The sequence below is a fragment of the Mastigoproctus giganteus genome, chromosome 6 (assembly GCF_048544385.1).
Source record: "Mastigoproctus giganteus isolate SK-2022 chromosome 6, ASM4854438v1, whole genome shotgun sequence".
Lineage (NCBI taxonomy): Eukaryota > Metazoa > Arthropoda > Arachnida > Uropygi > Thelyphonidae > Mastigoproctus > Mastigoproctus giganteus.
The window spans coordinates 109,398,594-109,421,490 of record NC_143580.1 but is presented as its reverse complement, the minus strand read 5'-3'; the positions used below and the strand labels follow the sequence as shown (position 1 = coordinate 109,421,490).

Here is a 22,897-nt window from a genome sequence, read left to right as displayed (position 1 = left end):
TTAGTTATAATAAAAAGACAAAAATATTTTTGTCTTTTAAATCTTTTGTCTGTTATAATTAAAACACGAAAAGTTTACTAAAAGGGCAAAATTGTCGTAATAAAACGTTAGTAACATTTATTAAAATATAAGCATAAAACTGTTAATATCTAATTAATTTAAGTTTGTGAAGGCATTACTCAAACACAACAAACTAAGCAATATTTACTGAATACCTGGTTCGAATCCCTCAGTGACACGAAGAAAACATTTTAAAACGAATGCATTTTTCAGTGAGGAAAAAATAATAAATTATAGCTTTCTTCTCATTTTGGCATCTTGTATTGTTGCTTAGAAATATCAGGAATGATCAGGAATTATAAGTAAGGTTAACTTGCTAAACTTGCTAAATTTATAAAGAATAAAAATAAATATAATGTGCTACGTATATCAGCCGTAATACTTTACGATAGTCGATTCGAGTCGTCCAACTTATGTCAGCACTCCCCTTTTTATAAATTTGCAAAATATGATGAACTTTAAAAATTTTCCCCTCCCTCCCATTAAATCTTTCTTGTTGAACATCAGTTTTACTGCAACTATGCCCTTGTTTGTAGCACAGTGCATATAAAAAAGCATATTCTAAATCAGGCCTTCCCACCCCATACCGGGTGGGATGGCCGTTGTTCGAATCCCATCAATGGCGCGAGAAATTATGGACATTTTTTCAAAATGTAGCTGAGTTAGCCGGTCTCAGGCGAGGTTGTATGTAGTTTCATCCTAGAAATCGAATTTTTTGTACTCAAACAGGCGAATAGATCAGAACACGCTCAATTTACAAATCATATATTTATTTATTTTTTTTTATGAGAACCCCAAACACGAAAGGTATCAAAACCTATAGTACTTAGTACCGTGCATGGGTTGAAGGAGAAGTATGGGGAGAGAGGGATGCCGGAAACTTTGCTCTAGAGACTAAACATGGGTTTCTCCACTTCAAGCCTCCAATAAGCAAAGTGGTGGTATTTCACCGGTTGATGAAAGTCATCTACCACCTGGGTATATAAAGACATATATTACAGAAATTTACATATATATATATATATATATATATATATATATATATATATATATATATACGGCGCAGTACACTGTGCTGCCACTTTATTAGGTACACCCATGTTGTGCACACAAATAGTTTGTCCCACAACGTTGCAAATCACATGACCACAGTTGTGGATATGAATTTAGCAGAACAATCTTTCTAGTATCAGTTAAGTGTACAAACCATAGCAAGAATAGGGAAAAGGAGTGATCTAACGGCCTTCGAACATGGCATGGTAGGAGGTGCAAGACTTGCTGGACAAAGCATCTCTGAAATGGCAGTTCTCCTGAACTTTTCACGCACCACAGTTTTAAGGGTGTAGTATCAAGAATGGTGCAACGAACAGAAAACATTCTCTGTTTGTTATTTGGTTTTTAGGAGCATTAGCAACTAAGGCCATATTGCTCTGGAGATATGCGGTGGTCATTCCCTGACCTTTCCACATCCTCCGTATTTGGTAGTCACGGGCTCGAACCCCGGTCTAATCAAGAAGCGTGTGCTACGCACTGCTGCTACTGGCTACGGAGGCGCCAACATTCTCTGAACGGTACTCCTGTGGAAGAAAATCGTTTGTTGATGAGAGAGGTCAGAGGAGGATGTCTAGAATTCTGCAAGCAAACAGACGGGCCACAATGTCGCATATCACGTCAGAATACAACCTTGGTGCGCAGAACAAAATATTTTAACGGACCACTAGTCGCACTTTGTCGCGAATGGGCTACAATAGCCGACGGCCACATCGCGTACCTTTGTTATCAATGAACAACAAGAGAGTACGATTCCTGTGGGCACAACAACACCAGCACTGGACTATCGAGGATTGGAAAACAGTTACTTGGTCTGACGAGTCGAAGTTTCTTGTGCATCGTGTTGATGGAAGGATCAGAATTTGGCGAAAACAGCATGAATCCATGGACCCGTCTCATGTCTGACGACTACTGTGCGGTGGGGGGGGCAGTGTTATGGTGTGGGGATTGTTTTCTTGGCACACTTTGGATCCATTGATACCCATAGATTCACGTCCGAATGCCACATCGTACCAAAAACATCCTTACTGACCAAGTGCATCCGTTCATGTTGACAGTTTATCCTGAGTCAGAGGGTTACTTCCAGCAGGATAATGCGCGGGTGCACATGTTGACAGTTTATCCTCAGTTAGAGGGTTATTTCCAGCAGGATAATGCGCGGGTGCACAAAGCTCGAATCACTATGGAATAGTTCCAGGAACATCAGAATGACTTTTCTTTGTTGCAGTGGCCCGTTCAGTCATTGGATCTTAATTCTATTGAACATCTTTGGGGTGAGATGGAAAGGACTGTTCGCTGCAGGTCTACACCTCCGTCGAATCTCAAGGAACAGCGTGACTCACTCATGTCTGCATGGTACTCCATTCCTGCACGACATTTTCAGCATCTTGTTCAATCCATGCCTAGACGAATTCAGGCTGTTTTGAAGGCTAAATGAGGCTCAACACGCTACTAGGCAGGTGTTCCTAATAAAGTGGCAGCACAGTGTTTGTTGTTATTTGGTTTAAGTCACTGATGCGCTTTAAACCCCACAATTGGATCATCTAGAAAAGACTTTAGTTATAGCTCGGAGACAGCATGAGTTTAAGGGAAGTCTTTTCTGACCAATTTCATTGGATACTATGACGTAGTCACAAAGGAACTGGATGCAAAGAATAATTTTGATATCATATATTTGAATCTTAGAAAGGCTTTTGATACTGTTGCACATGGAAAACTGCTGCACAAATTGGAGCAATGTGGCATTGGAGGAAAATTGCTGCTATGGATAAAGGGATGGTTGAGTGGGAGAAGACAGAGTGGTAATCAATGACACTGCTGTTCGTTGACTAATGTTATTAGTGGAGTCCCCCAGGGTTCAGTGTTGGGTCGATTGTTATTTTCTGTATTCATCAATGATATTGATGATGGTATATCAGGCTTAATGGCTAAGTTTGCAGACTATACGAAGGTCGGCAGGGTTGTTATTGATACTAATGACAGTACGCTGCTGCAACAGGATCTAGAAAGGTTGAACAGGTGGGCTTTGAGAGGTGGCAACTGAAGTTTAACATTGACAAATATAAAGTACTACATATGGGAAGCAGTAACCCCAGAGTAACATATCAAATCTGCGGTACTACACTGACAGTGGTAGAGAACGAAAAGGACCTGGGGGTAATTGTGCAGGCAGATATGAAGTTTTCTGAACAGTGCAGACGGTCTGCAAGAGTAGCTCATGGTGTCTTCTTAATGATATATAGGAATTTTTCTAGGAGGGATAAGGAGGTGATTATCCCCTTGTATAAGGCAATGGTCACTCCACACCTTAAGTACTGTATACAGGTCTGGAGGCCTCATTTTAAGAAGAATGTAGAGCTGTTGGAACGAGTACAGAGAAGGGCAACAAATTAGTGAATGGAACAAAGGGTTGCTCTTACGAAGAGTCTTAACTTTTGGAAATTACAGTGTCTGGAGACTAGGCTCAATGCTGATGGGATTCTTCCTCTTGCTCAGAATAATCACCTGAGAGGGCATAAATTCAAATTGAGGAAAGACAGTTGTAGCACAGATGTACGGAAGTTTGCCTTTAGCCAGCAGGTGGTTGATTGGTGGAACAAACTTCTATCTGTCGTTGTAGAAGTTGATAGCTTAAACAGATTCAAGGCAGTACTAGATTAACATTTGGAGCGAGTGGATGGGTGAAATGAGAAGGGTGTGTTTTTTTTTTAAATTTTTGGCTGATGCTATATAAGCTTGTTTTCTTGCATCATGTGCCTATGCTAAGTGCCGTGATACACACTAGATATCAGTTTTCTTGCCTTTTTGTGCTTTGCAACGTATGATACTGTGGTGACAACTTACTGGAATTCAAATACGCAGGAAATAGCAGATATTTGTGTGTGTGTGTGTGTGTGGGGGGGGGGGGGGGGGTCATAAATTTTACCGGAATTTCTTTTATTTTGTCTAGTATTACCCACATAGACGAAATGGCGATCTTTGATAAGGTTTTTGATAGTGGAAAACATAACATTGTGATGAAAGAGCAACGTTTCACTATCCGACATACTGTAGCTGGTCGCCACACTAGATTAACGTAAGCGATATCGCTTGTTCTCTCAGGACACTTCAGTTTATTAAAGTGATCAACGATATAAACGGAGAAAGAAAGCAGCAGCACATACTGTATAAGACCAAAGGCAGTTTAAGAAGGTAACAATAACTACAACCGCTGATTCTAAATAAGTGACTCATAAATAATTTTTTCTGCAGGTTCATGGATTAAGAATATTCTCATTAAATTTAATAGATTTTTTGTTTCTGGAATCATCTACTATTCTTTCGGCCACTAATTTTTTGAACTTTCTGCTTAATTGTCACAGGAATTTCTTTATTAGCACTGTATGTTAATAATATGTGGAGACTTTTTTTAGTCTTTGTACTAACTATTTAAAGCTAAATAGTTGGTGTAAATTGCTTGTTCCGTTTTCCGCCAGTTGTTAGCAATTTTGGAATTAATGTTACGTTAATTTCTTCATTTATGAAACTTTAGTTTTTGCTTTTTTTTTTTTTTTTTTTTCACGTTCTATTCATTTTAGTTATATGTTGCTACCATGCATCGCCATTTCAGTGATAGCGACAAATAAATAAATTCTGTGTTGAAGAAGTGGGAAAAAAGTACTTGGTATGAAGAATCTGAGTTTCAGTTATATCATGCAAATTGCAGGATCGGAATATTAAGGCTCAGAACATCTGGAAATCAACACATTTAGTGAGACATCATCACTAATACCTGCACTACTTGTATAATGCGCTACTTGAGCAGCAACTCTTAAAATCTTATCTGTAATTTTATCTTTAATTGATCTTTGGCCGTGCCCCCTACTTGACAAGTCAGGTTTCGGGAACACGTTGCCGCCCTTGCCCAAGTGGACAACAACCTGAATAGGAACTCTCACTGGACACATGACCATTGACAAGATATAGAAACGGCAATATTGTCCCAGCGCCTTTAGGCAATCTGAGCCACGTGTCCTAACAAGGCTCACCTTTTTAATCACCTTCCTCGGCAGGGGAGGAGATGGTCCTCCGTTTCCCCTCTCCTGCCACCCCATTTTGTCATGGTGGGGCTTGTCCCCACTGACATTCCTTGGGATGTCTTCACTATTATCCCCATACTTGAATCTTTTCCACCCAGCATTCAGTCTTCCACTCTACATGTAGGCCCCTAAAGCAAGCTGTGAAATTCCAACACTTACTGAAATCTAACTACAACGTCTACACCCGGACATGAACAATCATTGAAATGAGCAAACTGAATAGGAACTCCACTGATCTCATGATCTATGACAGAACATTATGATGGCAATCATGCCCTAGCGCCTCTAGGTGATCTGAGCCGGGCACCCTGACCTGGCTCACCTCTATAAGACCCTTCCCTGGAGAGGGGGGGAGACGGTTTTCTGTTCCCCTCTCCTGCCTCTCTCTTTTTTTCCTGGTGAGGCCTGTGCCTGCCTCACCGACCATATTGGGATTGCCTTCTCTATCGTCCCAATACTTCTACCTTTCACTCCCCCAGTCTTCAGCCTCCCCCTATCCTACCTATAGCTAGCATATGCCCCACACAAGATCAAACTTTTAATTACGTCTAAATTAAATCACGTTTATGAACATTTGGCCTTTTCAATTCTAGCGCTCACCCCTATGATAGCTTTTTTTTTTTCTTTTTTTAAGGCCCTAACCACTGAAATCTCAGAAAACTAGGTGGCAGGGGCTACCAGAGTAAATATAAAACTACTGGGTACCTGGTCTGCCTCCATGGAGCTAAGTGTGGGCAACGGTGGTTTTCATTAGGGGTCCAACGGCTAAATTTCCAGATGAACAACGGTGCACGACATTACACCTTCCAAAACCCATACACTTTTAAATCTCTGGCCTTAACAATGAACTGTGACACATAACAATGTACAATACGCGGAGATTGGGGGAACCCCTGGTTCTGTTAGACACGAATACACTTATACTTTACCGCCCCATTCCCGGAGGGCGGATCTCTACTATCTATCGGTAAACTCTTGTTTAATGGCAAACGTAAAAGCATTTAACTCCAAACAATTGTGATTCTTGTTAGCCAATATGACTAAAAATATTTTTGTATTTTATTTTGTGGAGACAGTAACAAGGAAATGTCCTGGAAGGAGACATGATTTTTTGGGAGACAATAGTGTACCTCTGATTGGATCAATATCTAGGTGACCCAGCCTACTTAAACGTGGTAGTTGACTAGATAGATTTCATTTTAGTAAGATATCTAACTTATTCCGCTCCTCGCGAGCGAAAGAACCGCTCGGGAGGAGCGGTTCTTTCGACTTGCGGGTGCCAGAATGGAGCACCTGTGAGTGAAAACTGAAGGACTTATAGACTTATGAATCCGCTTGCAACCAGAAAACAGAGGTGTGTTTTTTGGAAAACATTCAAAAAACAAAGTACTGCTCCATACTGAGCACTACAAACAGTGTTTTCTGTCTGTAGTGCTCAGTATGGAGGTATATTTTCTGTCTGTAGATCCCAACAGTGGTGGATGCAGAATAAATTTTCCACTGTGTGCATATATAAGATATATTTTATTGAGCCAAGCTATAGTAACATTTAATGTATATAGCGCCTTATTAAAATGAGCTGCTGTAATTTAGTATAAGAAGGTTTAATAATAGAATTAGGGAAAATTAGTTAATTACCATATGTACAATTATTTGATTGACTAAAAAATATAAACTCGGAGAATATGGTACGCCATCGTTAAGAATGACAATGACACTGAAAGTAGTTTAAATCTGCAGTGTTATTCGAACATTAAAAATATTAAAATTTAAGCCTGCAATGATATTAGAATTTATAAAAAAGAAACATTATTTTATTTATTCTAAATATATATATTTATATTTTAATTGAATATAATCTTTTAATTGAATTGAATTTTTAATTGAATAATCATATTCAATGCTGCCAAGAATTACTGGTAAATTTATATGAATTTTTAAATTCATATATGGTAAAATTTTTATTCAATTTCTTTTAATTTTCAAGAAGAAAGAATAGTTGTCAGTTCCTGGAAGGTTGTCTGCACGATAAACTTAACTACATCATGGCCTTAGTCACTTGGCCCGACAGCGCATTTATGAGAAAGGAAAAAGCGAAAAAATCTATTTGTCCTGTGTGTAAACCGGATGTGTCAATATCTGGAAGTTAGATTACTCTACTCATTATTACTGTTAATACTCTTTCATTTAATCACATTATTCTTCTACTCGTAACTGCACCGAATTATACTTTAATTGCCCAAATATAAGGATATTTTTAATATAATAAAGTAAGGAAGTTGATTGGTGGCGCTGCGATTTACACTAGTGGAAACCTTGCCCATATCATAACATCCAGAGCCCCATTTTAACAACCATATTTATCATGTAAGTCTGGAAGACAAATGACCTCTCAAGAACAATTAAGGATCACGTGACGTTTTCAGTTGTATATCGGTGGCAGCAGGAAATCACAAAATACAGAATTATAAGAGGAATTTTTATGTCGGCATTGAGCTACATAATTTCTAAGAATATTAAGAAGTATTTATCCAACTGACATCACATCGTTAGAACAGAAAAATTGGGCAAATATGTCGATATGTTACTGGGTGTTTGAGAGAGAGAGAGAATGAGAATCTTTATTGCAACAACATTTGATTGTAACTGGTTACAAGGTTAAATAGTGTTGCACTTTCCCTTCACGGCCAAAAGTTTACAGATAGGCTTGATCAAGTTTTTCTAACATTTGCTAAATTGCATAAGTGATTTGGTATCTGTTGATTTATAAATCTTATATCGCTATTCACGACACTACTTTTTCTGCTTAATTGATTGAGAAGGCGTATTAAGTAATTTGCAAAAGAAAAGAAGGGGGAAAAAAAAAAAAACGAAACAAGTCTCAATCTCATTTCTTCCCATCGCAAAACGTACTTTACCAAAGTCTTTTGTGATCTAAAACACGCAGCCCAAGGTAAACTTAATGAGATCAATCCTTTGTTACTTAATAAGATCAATCCTTAGGATTTCGTGATCTATAGTTTGTCTCACCTCTCAGTGAAAATATACCTCCCGCATTTATTTTACTGATGTTAATAATCTCTCTCTCTCTCTGAGATGTCTAGTTATCAAGTTTTGAAATCGAATGTCAGATGAAAATCTGACATTCGATTCCAAAACTGTCAGAATGTCAACAAAAGCGAATGTCAAATTCCGAAGAGAATGTAGCATTTCCTGAACCCGAGACATCACTGGATGGAAACTGTACCTCAATGATGACAAGGCCTGCAATACAGTTAAGGAATCTTTGTATATCATACAGCCATGGTAATGGCCAATTTAATGTGGTCCAAGGCTAGCTCTATTGCATGCAACTCAGCCTGTGGTGGGATTTAGTTGGATACAGAACATAAGCTGATCCCACACATGACTTGGAGCCATCCGTGTACACCAGCAGAAAATAGGGATGTTCTGCTGGATGTGCTGCCAAGAATTACTGGTAAATAATATTAGGTGTGCCACCCTTTTCCCACTTCTCGAGTAAGAAGTCTCACAATAGTGAGCATGCCAGGATGGAAAGAGTTGCCCAGATGATAGAGAAGCAGTATCCAAAGTGACATCCAAGTCAGTTAATAGTCTTTGGATCCGAATGCTAAATGTTTGGTTGGCTGTCTGATGGGTGTTATACTGATTTTCCCATTGTGGTTCAAAATCTGATGTCCACAAACAGATTGGGAAGGGTCATTTTAAAAGCGTATTGCAAAGGAAATGCTTGCTTCGAAGAGACATAAATGGCTAATTTGCTTCAACATAGAGACTTTGGATTTTGTATACAAAGCTATAATGACATACTTTTCCCAGTTAATTAATAATTAACTGCATAATAATAAGTAATAAGCGTCATAATAATTAACTTCATTGGTCAGGCGCGACTTCCTCTTCACCATCTCGTACCGTGATGCATTAAAGATACCATTGCGTACCGTGATGCATTAAAGATACCATTGCGTACCGTGATGCATTAAAGATACCATAATAATAAGTAATAAGCGGCATAATAATTAACTTCATTGGTCAGGCGCGACTTCCCCTTCACGATCTCGTACCGTGATCGTTTAGTGTAACAAGATGTAACGTCCTCTCCTTCAGTAGATTTTCCAATAGACTCTTCTCCAATTCGTTATATCTCTAAATTTACAGCAGTCTGACTGTTTGGATTTGTTCCTTCGTGATTCGAATAGTCCTTGAATTGTAAACATCATTGTGAAGTAATTATTCGTTTCTCGCTTTTGCTGGGCTTTGAATGACTCTTCCACTTCGATCAAGTAAGAAACATATCTGATTAACTCACTTTACATTTTTGTATTCATATGCGATAAAGAACTCTTTGTCTCCATTTTAGTTCTATTTGCTAGTATTTTTGCGACTTTAGCCCATCCTATCCCATCACTGGTTTTATAATATTTTCTTTTGTTCAATTAAACCATTAACTTCTCTTGTCATCCACTCTGGCATTTTTCTTTCCGGAACAAATGGCATGTTGATTGCCCCAGTGGAACAGATGCTTGTGACTTCCAGGATAAATCTCTTGAATATTTCTCATAATGTCTTATATCCATTGACTTATAGTTATTTCTTCGGTTACGATTTCCAATAAATCCAGTAAAGCGCAAACACACATCCTCCATGAGAGCATAACGTTTCGTCACTTGTTACTTATTTGAAGAGGTCTGGGTTCGAATCCCGTCGATAAATTATTCGTTTCTAAAGATCCCTTCAGTATTGGCTGTAATTAGCCGATCTCAGGAAGAGGGAGTAGTGTCATCCACCCCTTTAAATTATTCCGGGTTTTTCAGCACGCACAACACTCAAATCGGTCCGTGAACACATTTCTACAGACATAATTAAGCAATATAGTCTTAATTACTGGTGCTCCTAAAAGTCAGCAACACACACTCAAGGTATTTAATACCTGAGATACTTTCAGGATCGAAACTGAACTGTTACGAAGCCCTGGCTGTTTAAATTAAAAAAAAAAAAAAAAACGGCTATGGAGTTTTCAATAATAATAAAAAACAGTCAAATAATAAATAAAAATAAGCAGACACGTACCTAGTAAAATGTCACGTTGCTTATTATTATTGCTTTACCATTGATAAATGCATAGTCATTTTTTTTAAATCGGAATAGATACAGCATCGTAACTATTCAGAGTCTGACATACGTTTCTATTATTACAGTATTATTATTATTTATTTTTTTTTTTTTTTCATTCTTGTCACGCCCTGAATTGATTCAGAACTTAACATGATGGAACAGAAACCAAAAGCGTTTTGACTTCACTGACTTATGAAAATTTAGAGTGGGGGCTGACAAAATTATTTCTGGAACAGTCAAATCTCACTGCCAGTTGGCAATTGTCAGATTAAGATCATTACGTTTGCGCACTTGCTTACATCTGCTCATTTTAGAGATGATTGTTATATTTCTTGATGAATTCATGTTAGAAGTTGTGTTTCAATAATGCTAAAATCTGTGAAAATAAAATGTTTAACGTTTCCCACTTTTGAATGAAATTGAATAATTATGTGCTATTCTAGTCATTATCCTTTAGTAGGGATATCACTCCCCTCTATGCCCTTGTTTAAAAACCGGAAAAGTGAATCAATAGTTAATGTGGATAATTTTTGAAATTATCAACGATTTTTCGCACATTAGGCACTTTTTTTTTTATCTTCACAAATTCCCTTCTTTTTTGCTTGTACAGAAAGTACACAAACGATTACTCTTAACACTTTCGCTCTTGAGCTTTCGTCACTCGCATGTTGAACACGTGCCTTTCTGAGTAAACCACTTGCGGTAATTTTAGCAACCTCTGTTGCCGAACAGATGACGCTAATGAAATGTTGAGGCTCTCTTTTCCCTGTTACAACATCATTTAACTGGCCTGCGCTGTGTCTTCACAATCAACGACTGAAATTATGGAAACCAAATGGCATGTGGATTTTAATATCGAATGGTAAGTCATCTAGTTTACATGTTTTTAACTGCTGGGTGAAATATGTAATGTATTAATTAGCTGTGCTATAATCGAAGCGAGAAGGGTATGACTTCTTATTCGATATCTGGAGAATGTTAACAACAGTGGTGAATTGGGCCGAATATGTCAGAATGTCGTTCTGGTTCGAAATTTACTTTCATTAATTAAGATCAAAGGGTTTCGATTATTAATCGTTGCTAAAATGCTAAGTTTGAGGAGTTTAAGCCACATGCCGGATCACATTCGTAATTAATCATAGCGAATAAGTCGGATAAATATTTCCATAAAAATGCTTTTATTAAAAAATGGAAACGAAGGTTAAAAAATATTTAACCTTGTTTCTGTTGAGCAGCAGCCTGAAAAGCAAGGTGCCAGGTATTTGAAGGATTGCTGGGAGTCATCATGGAACAAGTAAATACCTGGGCTGTGTTAGAGCAACTAAGAGTAACAGCAGTTGCAAACAACAAACGCACTGACAGCGTCGCGTTGCCCAGGAACCAGGGTTTTTTTTTTCTTGTTAGTTGTTGGCACATCAGCTTCTGTGGCCATAATGCACCTCCCAAAGTTTTTGAATTTTACTGTGATCCAAGCCCGAGGCGGGAATCGAACCCGCGACCTTTGGGTTGCCAGGCATGCACTTTACCTACCTGGCTACCCCGGTCGGCCCAGGAACCAGGTATCTCATGAATTCTGACCTTTCAGTTTTCTCATGAATTCTGACCTTTCAGTTTAATTGAATGCTGCTTATTTTTACTTTTCACATTCTTTATAGAGCTCTTTATAATGTATTAACACTTTTTATGTGTGTAATTTACATTACCAATGTTTCCTATTTCTGTATTTTTAAATCAGCTTAGAAAATTCATAGCAAATCATCTGGAAAACCTTTTCCAGCCCTCCCTCTCCCCACAATTTGCATAGCGGCCTGTGAACTGTAGTTGTTTGTTTCGTTTACTCTCTGGCTAAAGCCCATTGCTAAAAATAGCTAACTAAAGTCGGTAATTCCTACCTTAATCAGTGTTTGATTTTGGGCCTCTGACTACTAATGGAAGTTCCAAATCCTGTTAGAAAACTCAGTACGGTGACTCAACTCAATCCGGACACTAGTAGCTGTTAAAGAAATTTAATATAACAATCAATACACAAAGTACACATACCTTCTCCTATAACGTTAAATCATTCTACAAAAAAAAAAAAAAAAAAAAAAAAAACACTTAAATTTCCATAATAGTCAGTCCTTATTTCCACACATCCATAATTGGTCATTCCTATATGTATACAAATTCATTCTACAATTACACCAATTGGTTTTCACAATAATAATTTCAATGAAATACCATTCCTATATATATTAATTATTCTAAGATTACACAAGCTATTATTCACAATATATCCGAACTCTTATTATCACACATCAAAATTTCTGTTCATATATGGTCTAGGGACAGTCCTTATAATCACCATTATGTATATTCCTTCCGAGAATTCAGACCCATTTCATTAGAGGTACTACTTTGTAAAAAAGTCAAGGATTCCTAGGAACACCGATTGCCTCTTAATGGGTTCTTTTTAGCAATTTATTATTACTCCTCTGGACAATATTTTAGAGTAACGTTCTTAAGGAAAATTTCTACTACAGTTTCTTTTCTTTGTTTGTCAGGACGGCAGTCTGCTAAGCACGGGATTTCTTTCATTCTGAATTTTCTAAGACCTTGTATGCCTTTCCATTCTTATTTCCGAATCTCCAACCCTTTCTCTGATTCCTTAGGCTTTCTAAATGTTCCTCATAATTTTATGAAACCTATTGGACCCGACGTTCGTCCACATTCAACGATCAACGAAAAGTTGATCCTGTCTTCCTCTCTAACTTCACTACAGCCCACGCCACTAACTAAGACCATGGCTCTAAAATTCTCCGCGGCTGCTCCTACACACAACTACACTTCTCCATATCCCCCATTGGACTTCGACAGCCCTTTAAAAACACCACTCCGAATTCACCCAGAACTGACCCTATTTTCCCGCCTATACGTCCCTTATATCTCAAATATTCTTCAATTTCCTCTCCCCTTTTTCTTGTTTAATCCTCTTTAATCTGGTCTGCCCTTGGCCATCTTACGAGCTTTACTAATTTTTGCTTCCTACAATAGAAGTACGTGTTTGCCCCTTCCATTTCCCTTATCCATTTGACCTTCCTGAGAGAGAGAGAGAGAGAGAGAGAGAGAGAGAGAGAGAGAGAGAGAGAGAGAGAGAGAGAGAGAGAACTAAAACAGCTCTACTTAGAATTTTCTCGCTGTCGCATTTCTATTGAAGTAGGTTCCATGTATAACTTCACACCATGCTTCCATAGTAAGCGAAAGCTTACAGAACACATACTTGTACAAACATAATATGTGATAAATCGTATGAACAAACGCAGCATGACCAAAACAGTTGGGACCTCAAAAACACTTGTAAACACTTTATATTTTTTAAATATATATATTTTTTTACCGGCGTTTTTTAAATAAATTTAAGGGTAAATAGTAAAATAAGTTTAAAAGTGCTGCTTGGGAATCATGGAAAATTTCCAGTTGTCCCTTCGGGCATTCTGCCCCTGATCCATTGAGATCCTTCTCTGTGAACGCGCTTAATTCAGATATGGACCCGAACTCTGTGCACCAACGCACTTTACCGGTAGCAGATGTACACGGACTCTTTCCGACAACTGCAGTTTAACTTAAAGATCAATGTGTATCAGTTAATTTCATAAAAGTGTGTATTGATTCTAATATTGTTCTGACAATTGTATCTGGTTTTCTAACATTGCAACACGGCTATTTTAGTTTATTGTTAAAAAACGTGTCATGCAAGAAGTTCATAAATACGAGTAGTTATACCAGATCCAAACACACATTTAGTATTATAACTCCCTACTCCGCTGTGTCTACTCTGTCTGAATCCTGTAATCCCCTACCACCCTGCCCAGTTACAGTTTTGCTTGTTCTGCTGACTTGTCTGTTACTTTTTTGGTTGTATACCCAGGAGCGGATTAAGGTCGGTTGAGGCCCCAGGCGCAGAAGAAAATATTGGGCCCCTTAAAAAAAAAGAGAGAGAGACAGGGAAAATAAAAATACATGTTAACCATTTTTTTAAATAAATAAAAAATATTATGTACTATTAATGTTTTATTTCCAATAAGATTTGAATATAATATATGTATAATATAATTAATAATAGCATAATAATAATCACAAAGTTTTGAACTAATATGTTCAACTAATTTGTTGGGGTTTTGCGTGGGCCCTTCAGAAGTCGGGGCCCAGGGCGCGCGCCCGGTGCGCCCGCCGTTAAATCTGCCTCTGTGTATACCTCATTAAACTAAAGATTAATCTTTAGGAGTCGTACTCGGAGGAGCGTTCAAAAGAAAAGAGCAGGAGGAAAACATAACAGGCCGCTCAAGGTCACACTCGGCTTCTCTCTTCGTACTAACATTATGGAAGAAAAGGTGAAGTGAGTGACCTTGAGATGTCCGTTTGCTTCTCCCAGTTCTCTCCGGAACAATAAACACATCACCAGTCGCAGTAAGCTCTAATCCGAAGTCGATCACTGCCTACAGTTAGCTCTTTTATTCTTCCGAACGCGACAAATCGATTGCTAGCATATGACCTTGAAAGATCACATTGTAGCAGTATGATTTTGAAAGGTTCGTCTTTAGCTGAAAGAGTCAGAAAATCTTGAAAAACCTGCTGGCGTTAGTGTCTGATTCTCTTATACTGCCTGACTTGCCTAGAGTCCCCCCCCTACAAGAGGGTTTGCAATCTTTTTTTTTTTTTTTTTTTTTTTATAAATCCGAATAACACTACACTAACAAAAATATTTTTCTTGTACTGCTAACAGTGTAAGATAAAAGTGTGTTTATTTTTTCTTGTTTACCACTTTGCAAGTGTGTATCAGACACACACAATACAGAGAGACAATATAAAGACAAACAGGCCAGTGGTCTGAGGTTTGTCCAGAGGCATACTATATAAGGTGACGGACCGAAGTGGCCATGTCGAGATGTACCACCTATAATGATCAGAATTACAATGACAACCATTGAAACAGCTGTAGGGACTTACAGTATATAAGAACACACGTTTAAAATATAATACAACTAATAGGAATACTAATAAATTAATGACACAAATATCAATCAAGTACATACAATTGACATGAAATGACTAACACAATTCTCCAGATATTAACGTTGTTAATGCAATAAATGTAGTTCAGGAATACATAAAACTGGAATTACATGATATGCAGAAGGCATCTGGCTGCACAAATTTCAAAATTGTAAAGTCCGGGTGAAAGGAAAGGAAAGATGCAATATGTTGGTTATTTTTTGCTTGGTCGAGATTCCTTAGTACATGTATAAGTTTAGTTTGTGACAGACGAGTTTTGTTTCGAGCTGTTAATACAGGGTCTAAATTCAATGAGTTAATGGAGAGAAGATTGCTGAAGGGAAAGTGCTTTTCGGTCAAACGGATTCGGGTTAATAGAGGAGCAAGCGTTGGTTTGGATCTGGCAGCTTTCCTAGGAATTCTCCATGCTATGGCTTCCCAAATTACTGGGCAATCAATGGCAGAGTTATACAGTTTTGTAAAGAATGATAGGTTGTTGCACCAAATTGAAAGCGAAAAAATCAGAGTAATTAAGACAGTCACCCATGAAAGACCGAAAGGAAACAAGAAGAAACAGGCTGGACTTGAAAAAAAGTCCATTAGAGAAACCAATATTCAAGAGAAGAGATCTTTTTGAAATTTGCATTGGCGACACCAGCCCAGACCGATGAAGCATAAAGAATTTTTGGCTTGATCATTTTGGAGAAGAACTGGATTATAATATGGGCAGAGTGAATATATTGTAGGTGTTGTTTTGCCAGCCAAATGGCTCTTGTGAGTTGTTTCAACAGGTAATTCAAATGAGCAGAGAAGTTGAATTTGGAGTCATAAAAAAATTGCAGATCCTTATGGCCCGATACAATAGGAATGGTTTAAGAATTAGGCGAGGCGGTTATCGAAAAGATGTTCTTTCTAATAGAAATTTCGAGGTGACTAGATTTTGAAGGGTTGAGTGAGAGATTAAAAGATTTGCGATACAAGGAAAATTCTTGGATGATTTTACAGTTAAGCTCTTGTGATACTCTGAGTATTTACATTTTGTATTTACATTTGTATTCCGCTGGCTACCTTCACTGTGGTTTCCACCACAGCGGAATACAAATGTAAATACAAAATACAAAAAGGATACAAATAAAACTACATGTTGAGGTGCAACACCGAATTCTACAGACAGGGAACTCAGCATCTCCTCTTCTCCTTGATTAAGTCAAGAGAGTTATCATCCATTGCGTTTACAATGGGCAGCATCTCCCTAAGTAGAATCTATCTCCCAAGGCTAGATGATTTGCTATTGTACGTTCTTTCATATACAGATATTCAAAATGTTAAGATCTGAGATCTGTCTCATCATCATCTGCAGCATAAAGGAAAAATGGCGGTCCTGAATGAAGAGTTTTAGCCGTGGAATCGTGAGCGCGGCTGCCATGACGGCGGTCGGATGTCTGGTAGGAGGCGAAGTTTGTGGGTTGCTTATTTTGGGTACCAGAATTCTGCAGTGTAGAGAGGTTTAATGTTTGTTGGTGCGGCTGATACTCAGACATCTGCTCCACAGAGGATGGAGGGATAGGGCGCAAAGTCAGATACCTTGTGTTTAACTTAGTGGAAACACTTTGTAACCCATCAAGAAGATGCTTATTTATCACTGGAAATGACGTTGCAAAAAATAGCGCATGGCTTCTCCAAGCAATTCTTAAACTATTCTGAACAGAAATCACTTTTATCTAACAGGAGATACAGTGCGGGTAATTTTTACCGTTAAGCACATATCACACGTATTGCAGGAAAGAATTAAGAGGGCTATGTGACAAGTGGAAAAATGGGCTGAGATCCATAAAATGGAGATATCGTTGAATAAAACTCACATGGTTCTGCTCAAAGGGACGCTCAGTGAAAGAAGAAGACCGACTGCAAAAATATTTGGTACGTCGATAGCATATGCCCCCTTGGTCAAGTATCTAGGGTTTGTGTGGATGAAAGGATGTCCTTTTTGCCTCACATGCAGAAATTAAGAGATAAAGTGAGGATGATTTATTTAAAAATTAGGAAAGTCACAAGGGTAGAATGGGGAGGGAAAGGCAAGTCCTTAGACCTCCTCCTATATAAATGTATATTTCTACCGATTGTGACATATGCACGTGGGGCTTGGGGACATAGTGACTAATAGCCACATTAAAAGAAATCTTATTTCAGCACAGAGATTTGCCCTTCTGGTGGTGACGCGGTCCTGCAGAACCGTTTCAAATGATGCTCTGCAAGTTATTGCGGGAAAGGAACCAGTGGATCTGATTATACTTAAAAGGGCAATGAAATATGCGATTAAGAATAATAAGAGAATAGAACTTATAGAAATAAAATCTTGTAGAGAAGAGAGTATGGAAGACACGATTTGAAAGTAGAAAAGAAAAGGTTACAGCAAGATATAGACTGTATATGGCAGGAAAGATGGAGCGGTTCTGCTAAGGGGCTTGTTACCTTTTCCTTTCTGCATTGGGTGAAAAATATGAGAGGTGAAAGATGAAATATCTTGGTCTGGTGTAGGAATGTTCCAAACAATGTTAATAACTGGAAATGGTTAAAGAAACGACTTGGTAGAGCTTGGTGTAGAAGAAAATTCCATGTGTATTTGTGGGATGGTAGAGGATACAAGCATATTTTACGGCAGTGTGTAAGATATGATATACCAAGGAATATGTTAATTAGGCAGATTGGCTGCGACTCATACACCTGGAGTGACTTGTTTAAAAATAGAGAATGGAATGAAGCTTTTGCTGAGCACGCTAGAGAAGTAAGCAGGATTAGACAATTGTAAAAATTTGTGTATATATATATATATATATATATAGTGTTTTTATGGAGTTGAAATTTAGTTAGAATTGGAGTTTGTTGGTTTTATAGTTGTATAAAAAGGAAATGTTGAAAAAAAGTATAAATACAAATATATATATTGATGAATTTTATTTTTTAGAGTTTTATATTGCTTTTAGAGTTTATAGTTTTATAAAATGTAAAAAGTATAAAATACAAAAATATATTGAAGAATTTAAAATTTTACAGTTTAATTGGGCTGGGACAAGAATCATAATTTATAGAAGTTTGCCTTTGAAGGTTTAAATTTAATTGAGTTCTAGATAGTGGAGATCCGCCTCTTCGGGGCAGGGGCGGTAAAGTATAAAGTATATTGATGTCAAACGGCACCAGGGGTTCCCTCATCTCCGCATTGCTTTCATTGAGTGTAACAGTTCACTGTAAAAGGCCAAAGATTTAAAAGTGTATGGATTTTGTAAGTGTAGTGTTGTGTATCGTTCATCTGGCCATTTAGCTGCTGGGGCCCAACGTTGCCCACATTTGGCCTCGTGGAGGCAGGCCAGGCACACAGTAGTTTGAAATTTTACTCTGGCAGGCCCTGCCATCTAGTTTCTTGGGATTTCAGTGGCTAGGGCCTATGTAAAAAAAAAAAAAAGGGGGGGGGGAGTGCACTAGAAGTAGGAAAGCCAAAAGTTGTTTTTATAATCTTAGTTTAAATTTGGGCGTTTTTAAATTTAGTAAGCTATGTGTGGGTCTTGCGCAATGCAGGATAGACAGAGGAGGGAGGGAGACTGAAGACTCTTGGGAAAAGACAGAAGTATGGGGTTAATAGGGAAGGCGGCCCCAGAACAGCAGTGAAGAAGGCTGATGCCTCACCAGACGAAATAAGGGGGCGGGGGGGGGGTGGAAAGACTTTCCCCCGCCAGGGATATGGAATAAAAGTGATTAGGGCTAGTGACCTATTGAGATCTCCAAATGGCGTTTAGCAGCAGAGCTGCGGTTTGGTGGTCTCAGTCCAATCCCAGCAGGGATCTGGCCAGTTGTCGGTTGATTCATGGGATGAAATCCCGTCCAGTATTTAGTGTTCCATTTCCTAATATGGATAATTTCTGGGTCGATCCAGTTTCAATTTGGCCTATGGATAGCATTGAGTGTTCGTCTCCTGGAAAACAATTGTAGGGCGAAGCTTGTGAGTACTCTGTAATCCTCCTCGGTGTCAAGAAGGTGTGCTTCTTGGTTAATTGGGGAGTATCTGATCTTCGTTATTAGTAGGCATCGTAGGTCGTCGTAGTGGTCGCATTGGTGCATTAGGTGGTTCCACGTCTCTTCCTCCCCACAGATGCACAGTGGGCTATCCACCAGATTAAAAGTCATTAGTTTGGCTTGGAATGGACCGTGTCCTGTAATTAAAAATGTTGTGTCGTGTTTAGTCCTGGGAAGAACCAGGGGGTGATTTTGAGTACACCCTGTCAATATGTGGAAGGAATTTCTTCGTAATTTCTCCTTTGGTGGAGTTTGCCCACCTATCCTGCCATGTCTGCTGCAGGTGTTGCATTAGTCTGTTTTTTCTATTTTCTGGCCGTTTGCAGGACTGACGATGAATCCAGCAAAGGTGATGGGGGTTCCTCTGGCGTAATAATACGTGAAGACAGTCTTACTAACCTCAAGGTCCAGGTTTCTAGGCCATTTTTTTTTTTAAGTTGCTCACTGGTTTGAATAGCCGTTTTTCCTATTCTTGTTTTCATAGTTTAAAGTATTTCAACTCAGACCTTAGTTTCCTTATTTTTTTTTTTCCTGCTAAAGCTGTTTTGTAATGTTATATATCTTAGTAGAATTTCTTTCAGCAAACAATAATAAAATGTTTTGCAAATGTTCTAGAAACTTGAATGGATTTAAAAACATATGATTCTTTATTTTAATAGTGTAATTTAATAAAGATTTGATGTATCCCGTTTCGGCACCAAAAAGATTAGCAAACGAACCTTATGAAAGCGTAAATTTGTATTTCTATTTAGAAGAACTACTCCTCAAATATCACTGCTCTTACAAATGAAACGGCATTCTGCCGCCCCTCAAGAAAATATCTCGCTCCACATCCGACGACAATACTGTTAAAAATCCCTTACTTCTACCATATAGGTACAATAAAGGCTAATTAGAACAGCGTCAAGACGTTGCAAGTAAATCGCTGATATTTATGTATATTGCATACTTAAGTAACCTTTAGGGATATTTCTGGACCGCACCCAGTTATTAAAGCAGCACGCAGTTATTTCTTAGAAACTTATTAAAGACGTGAACAGATTCTAAATGTGCGTTTCCGTAATGAGTCATGTCGTTGTGGAATTTGGTGCAATGCTTTTTAATAATTCATACAAAATTTGTTTACCCACTTATTCATTTATTGCTCAACCCATCGTCGGTCAACGGTCTGTACGGAGGTAACTATGGCAACAGAGCGTATTATGGTCATCGGATGTGGAGCGAGATATTTTCTTGAGGGGCAGGAGAAGGCCGTTTCATTTGTAACAGCAGTGATATTTGAGGAGTAGTACAGCCTTCTTTGTGCTGTGCTTAATATGGGGTTAAACCTGAGAAGTGCGTGCGTGCGTGTGTGTATATGTGGAACTTCCACAAGAACATTACCTATGAGGAGGTAATGTTCTCAAGGACAAGGCCAGAGTCTCCAACCTGCAGCAGTCTATTTTTTAACATTTCATGGCTGCGGCCATGTTGACATTTCTAAATGTTGTTATTTCCCTCTGAGCTTAAAACTGAGTATTTATTAAATCTGTTTATTACTCTGCTCAAGAGCCATCCCCTAGAGTCCTAAACACTAGTAACCTAGGGGTGGGGGTGATATTTACATTCAAAGGTTAAGGCAGAGAGATGTGTCCGGGGGTTACATGGAGCACATGTATGCTTAACCTGAAAGGTACACAATTTAAGGTTTTTTTATTTTTTATTTTTATTTTTGCATACTTAAATTGTGGAATACAAAAGTATCTCGAATTAAGAAGGATTTATTATTTTTTATTCATTATTAATTATTATTTTATCAAAAAGTGCTGTACAAAAACATGAAATATATATATATATACAAAAATATAAAGGATTTAGGCAGTCCATCACTGGTTGTTGCCCGTGGTATCTCCTCAATCTTGGCTATCTTAGCGCTCACTGCCAGGCGTCTTTGGAGTAATAGATGCCAAGGGAGGGGTTTTACTTAACGGTTTCACATGGACTTTCGAAAATATTAATTTATTTATAGAAATATTCGATTTTTCTGCATTTCCTTATGTTGTTTCCTGTAGTTTTTTCAATCTGTTGTTATATTTTTTGTTGTATATTTTTCAATCTATTGTTATACGTTATAAAAACCTTTCTTGAATAATGTTTTATCAGGATATTGGCCACGAGTTTTACATCTACAAAGATAAATCATATTTCATTCGATATGTCTCGACCAAGAATCGAGTTTATGATATTCACCACGATTTAATCAGATGAGTTAATTTCTAAACATCAAAATTGAGTAATTGATGTATTTGCACAAATGAGAGAGAGCATCTTTATCGCAAACCTTTCACATGGAATGATAATGCAAAGCCCTTCACGGCCAGGAGTTTACAGATAGGGAAATAAAAAAAAATGGCAATTAAACAGGGAAAACTTTAAAAGGGATTAAATAAAGAAAAAATGATTATGTGGGGGTGGAAGAAATTTTAGATTTGTGGGGAAGAATTCTTTATTATTATATGTTATTATAATTCCTGTTACTAATAAATCTCGTTAATCTTTCAGATCCACCTCTCTTAACTTTGTATTTCCCCGTTTATTTTCCCCCTCCCACATTAACACCTGACTTGCATACTGCACAGAAGATCACAGATTCTGGGGGAATAGTAGTTCGTGTATGTCTCCTCTGGACTGGCTGAGTATTCAGAATCACTCACACTATACTTGATAAACATATACAATATTGTTTATTCGCAGTATATACATTAAAAGAATATATCATACATCATCAATTGGGTATTGTGTTAATCACTAGCATTATATGTGTGTTAAGATGTAAAGATAATCACAACTCATATATCATGTCTCTTCATGTCTTTCTGCCTTTTCTCCTTCTGGTTTAGGTTACATCTTATAACATTCTCTTGCCTTCTAACAATTAAACTTCCCAACTGGGATTACAGCTGTGAGCATAACACCTATATGTGTATTTTCCTAGATTTATAAATCCCCGCTATAATCTTTCTTTAATTATCCCTTCCAAAATAATTACATGTGCATAGAACATAGTCTCAACTTAAAACATACTAGTCTCGATACATATATCTAAATCTTCCTTGCTTAATAAACTTATCCTGTGATGAAGTACATATATATTATGAACTTTCTCCTTCCCTTTATGCTAAACAATATCAAATCAACTATCAACTAATCTAAAACATTCCTTAAAGTCCTTTCCTTCAATTCAAGCTTAAAACTATTATCTGGTACTTACATAACATCTTAGGGGATCACGCTTTACACAACCTTTTTCTCAGCTCAGGGGCGGCCATCATCAACAATATAGGGCATCATCAGACTCCTACTGGAATTAGTAATCGGCTGAGGAACTGCTGCTCATCTACAGGAATTCTCCTTCGTTCAGGAACTCACTCTTTTCTCCATAAATGGGTTGCTATGGCCCGCTTTGGGCGTCTGATCAGCTCGATGATACTGGG

General features: G+C 37.9%; 1 protein-coding gene across 2 annotated transcripts in view; it reads left to right on the top strand.

Annotated features, from left to right (window-relative positions):
• The window catches only part of LOC150084504 (uridine phosphorylase 2-like), a 143,519-nt gene that overhangs the window by 4,070 nt on the left and 116,552 nt on the right, over positions 1 to 22,897 (top strand). The window contains exon 1 of one of the 2 annotated variants that reach the window (XM_090375250.1): positions 11,081 to 11,187. The exons of the other annotated variant lie outside the window; for it this stretch is intronic. Within the exon in view, the coding sequence (XP_090231376.1) occupies positions 11,150 to 11,187 (38 nt within the window). The 5' untranslated portion in view covers positions 11,081 to 11,149. Of the gene's footprint in view, positions 1 to 11,080; positions 11,188 to 22,897 lie in introns of those variants that run through there. 2 annotated transcript variants of the gene reach the window in all.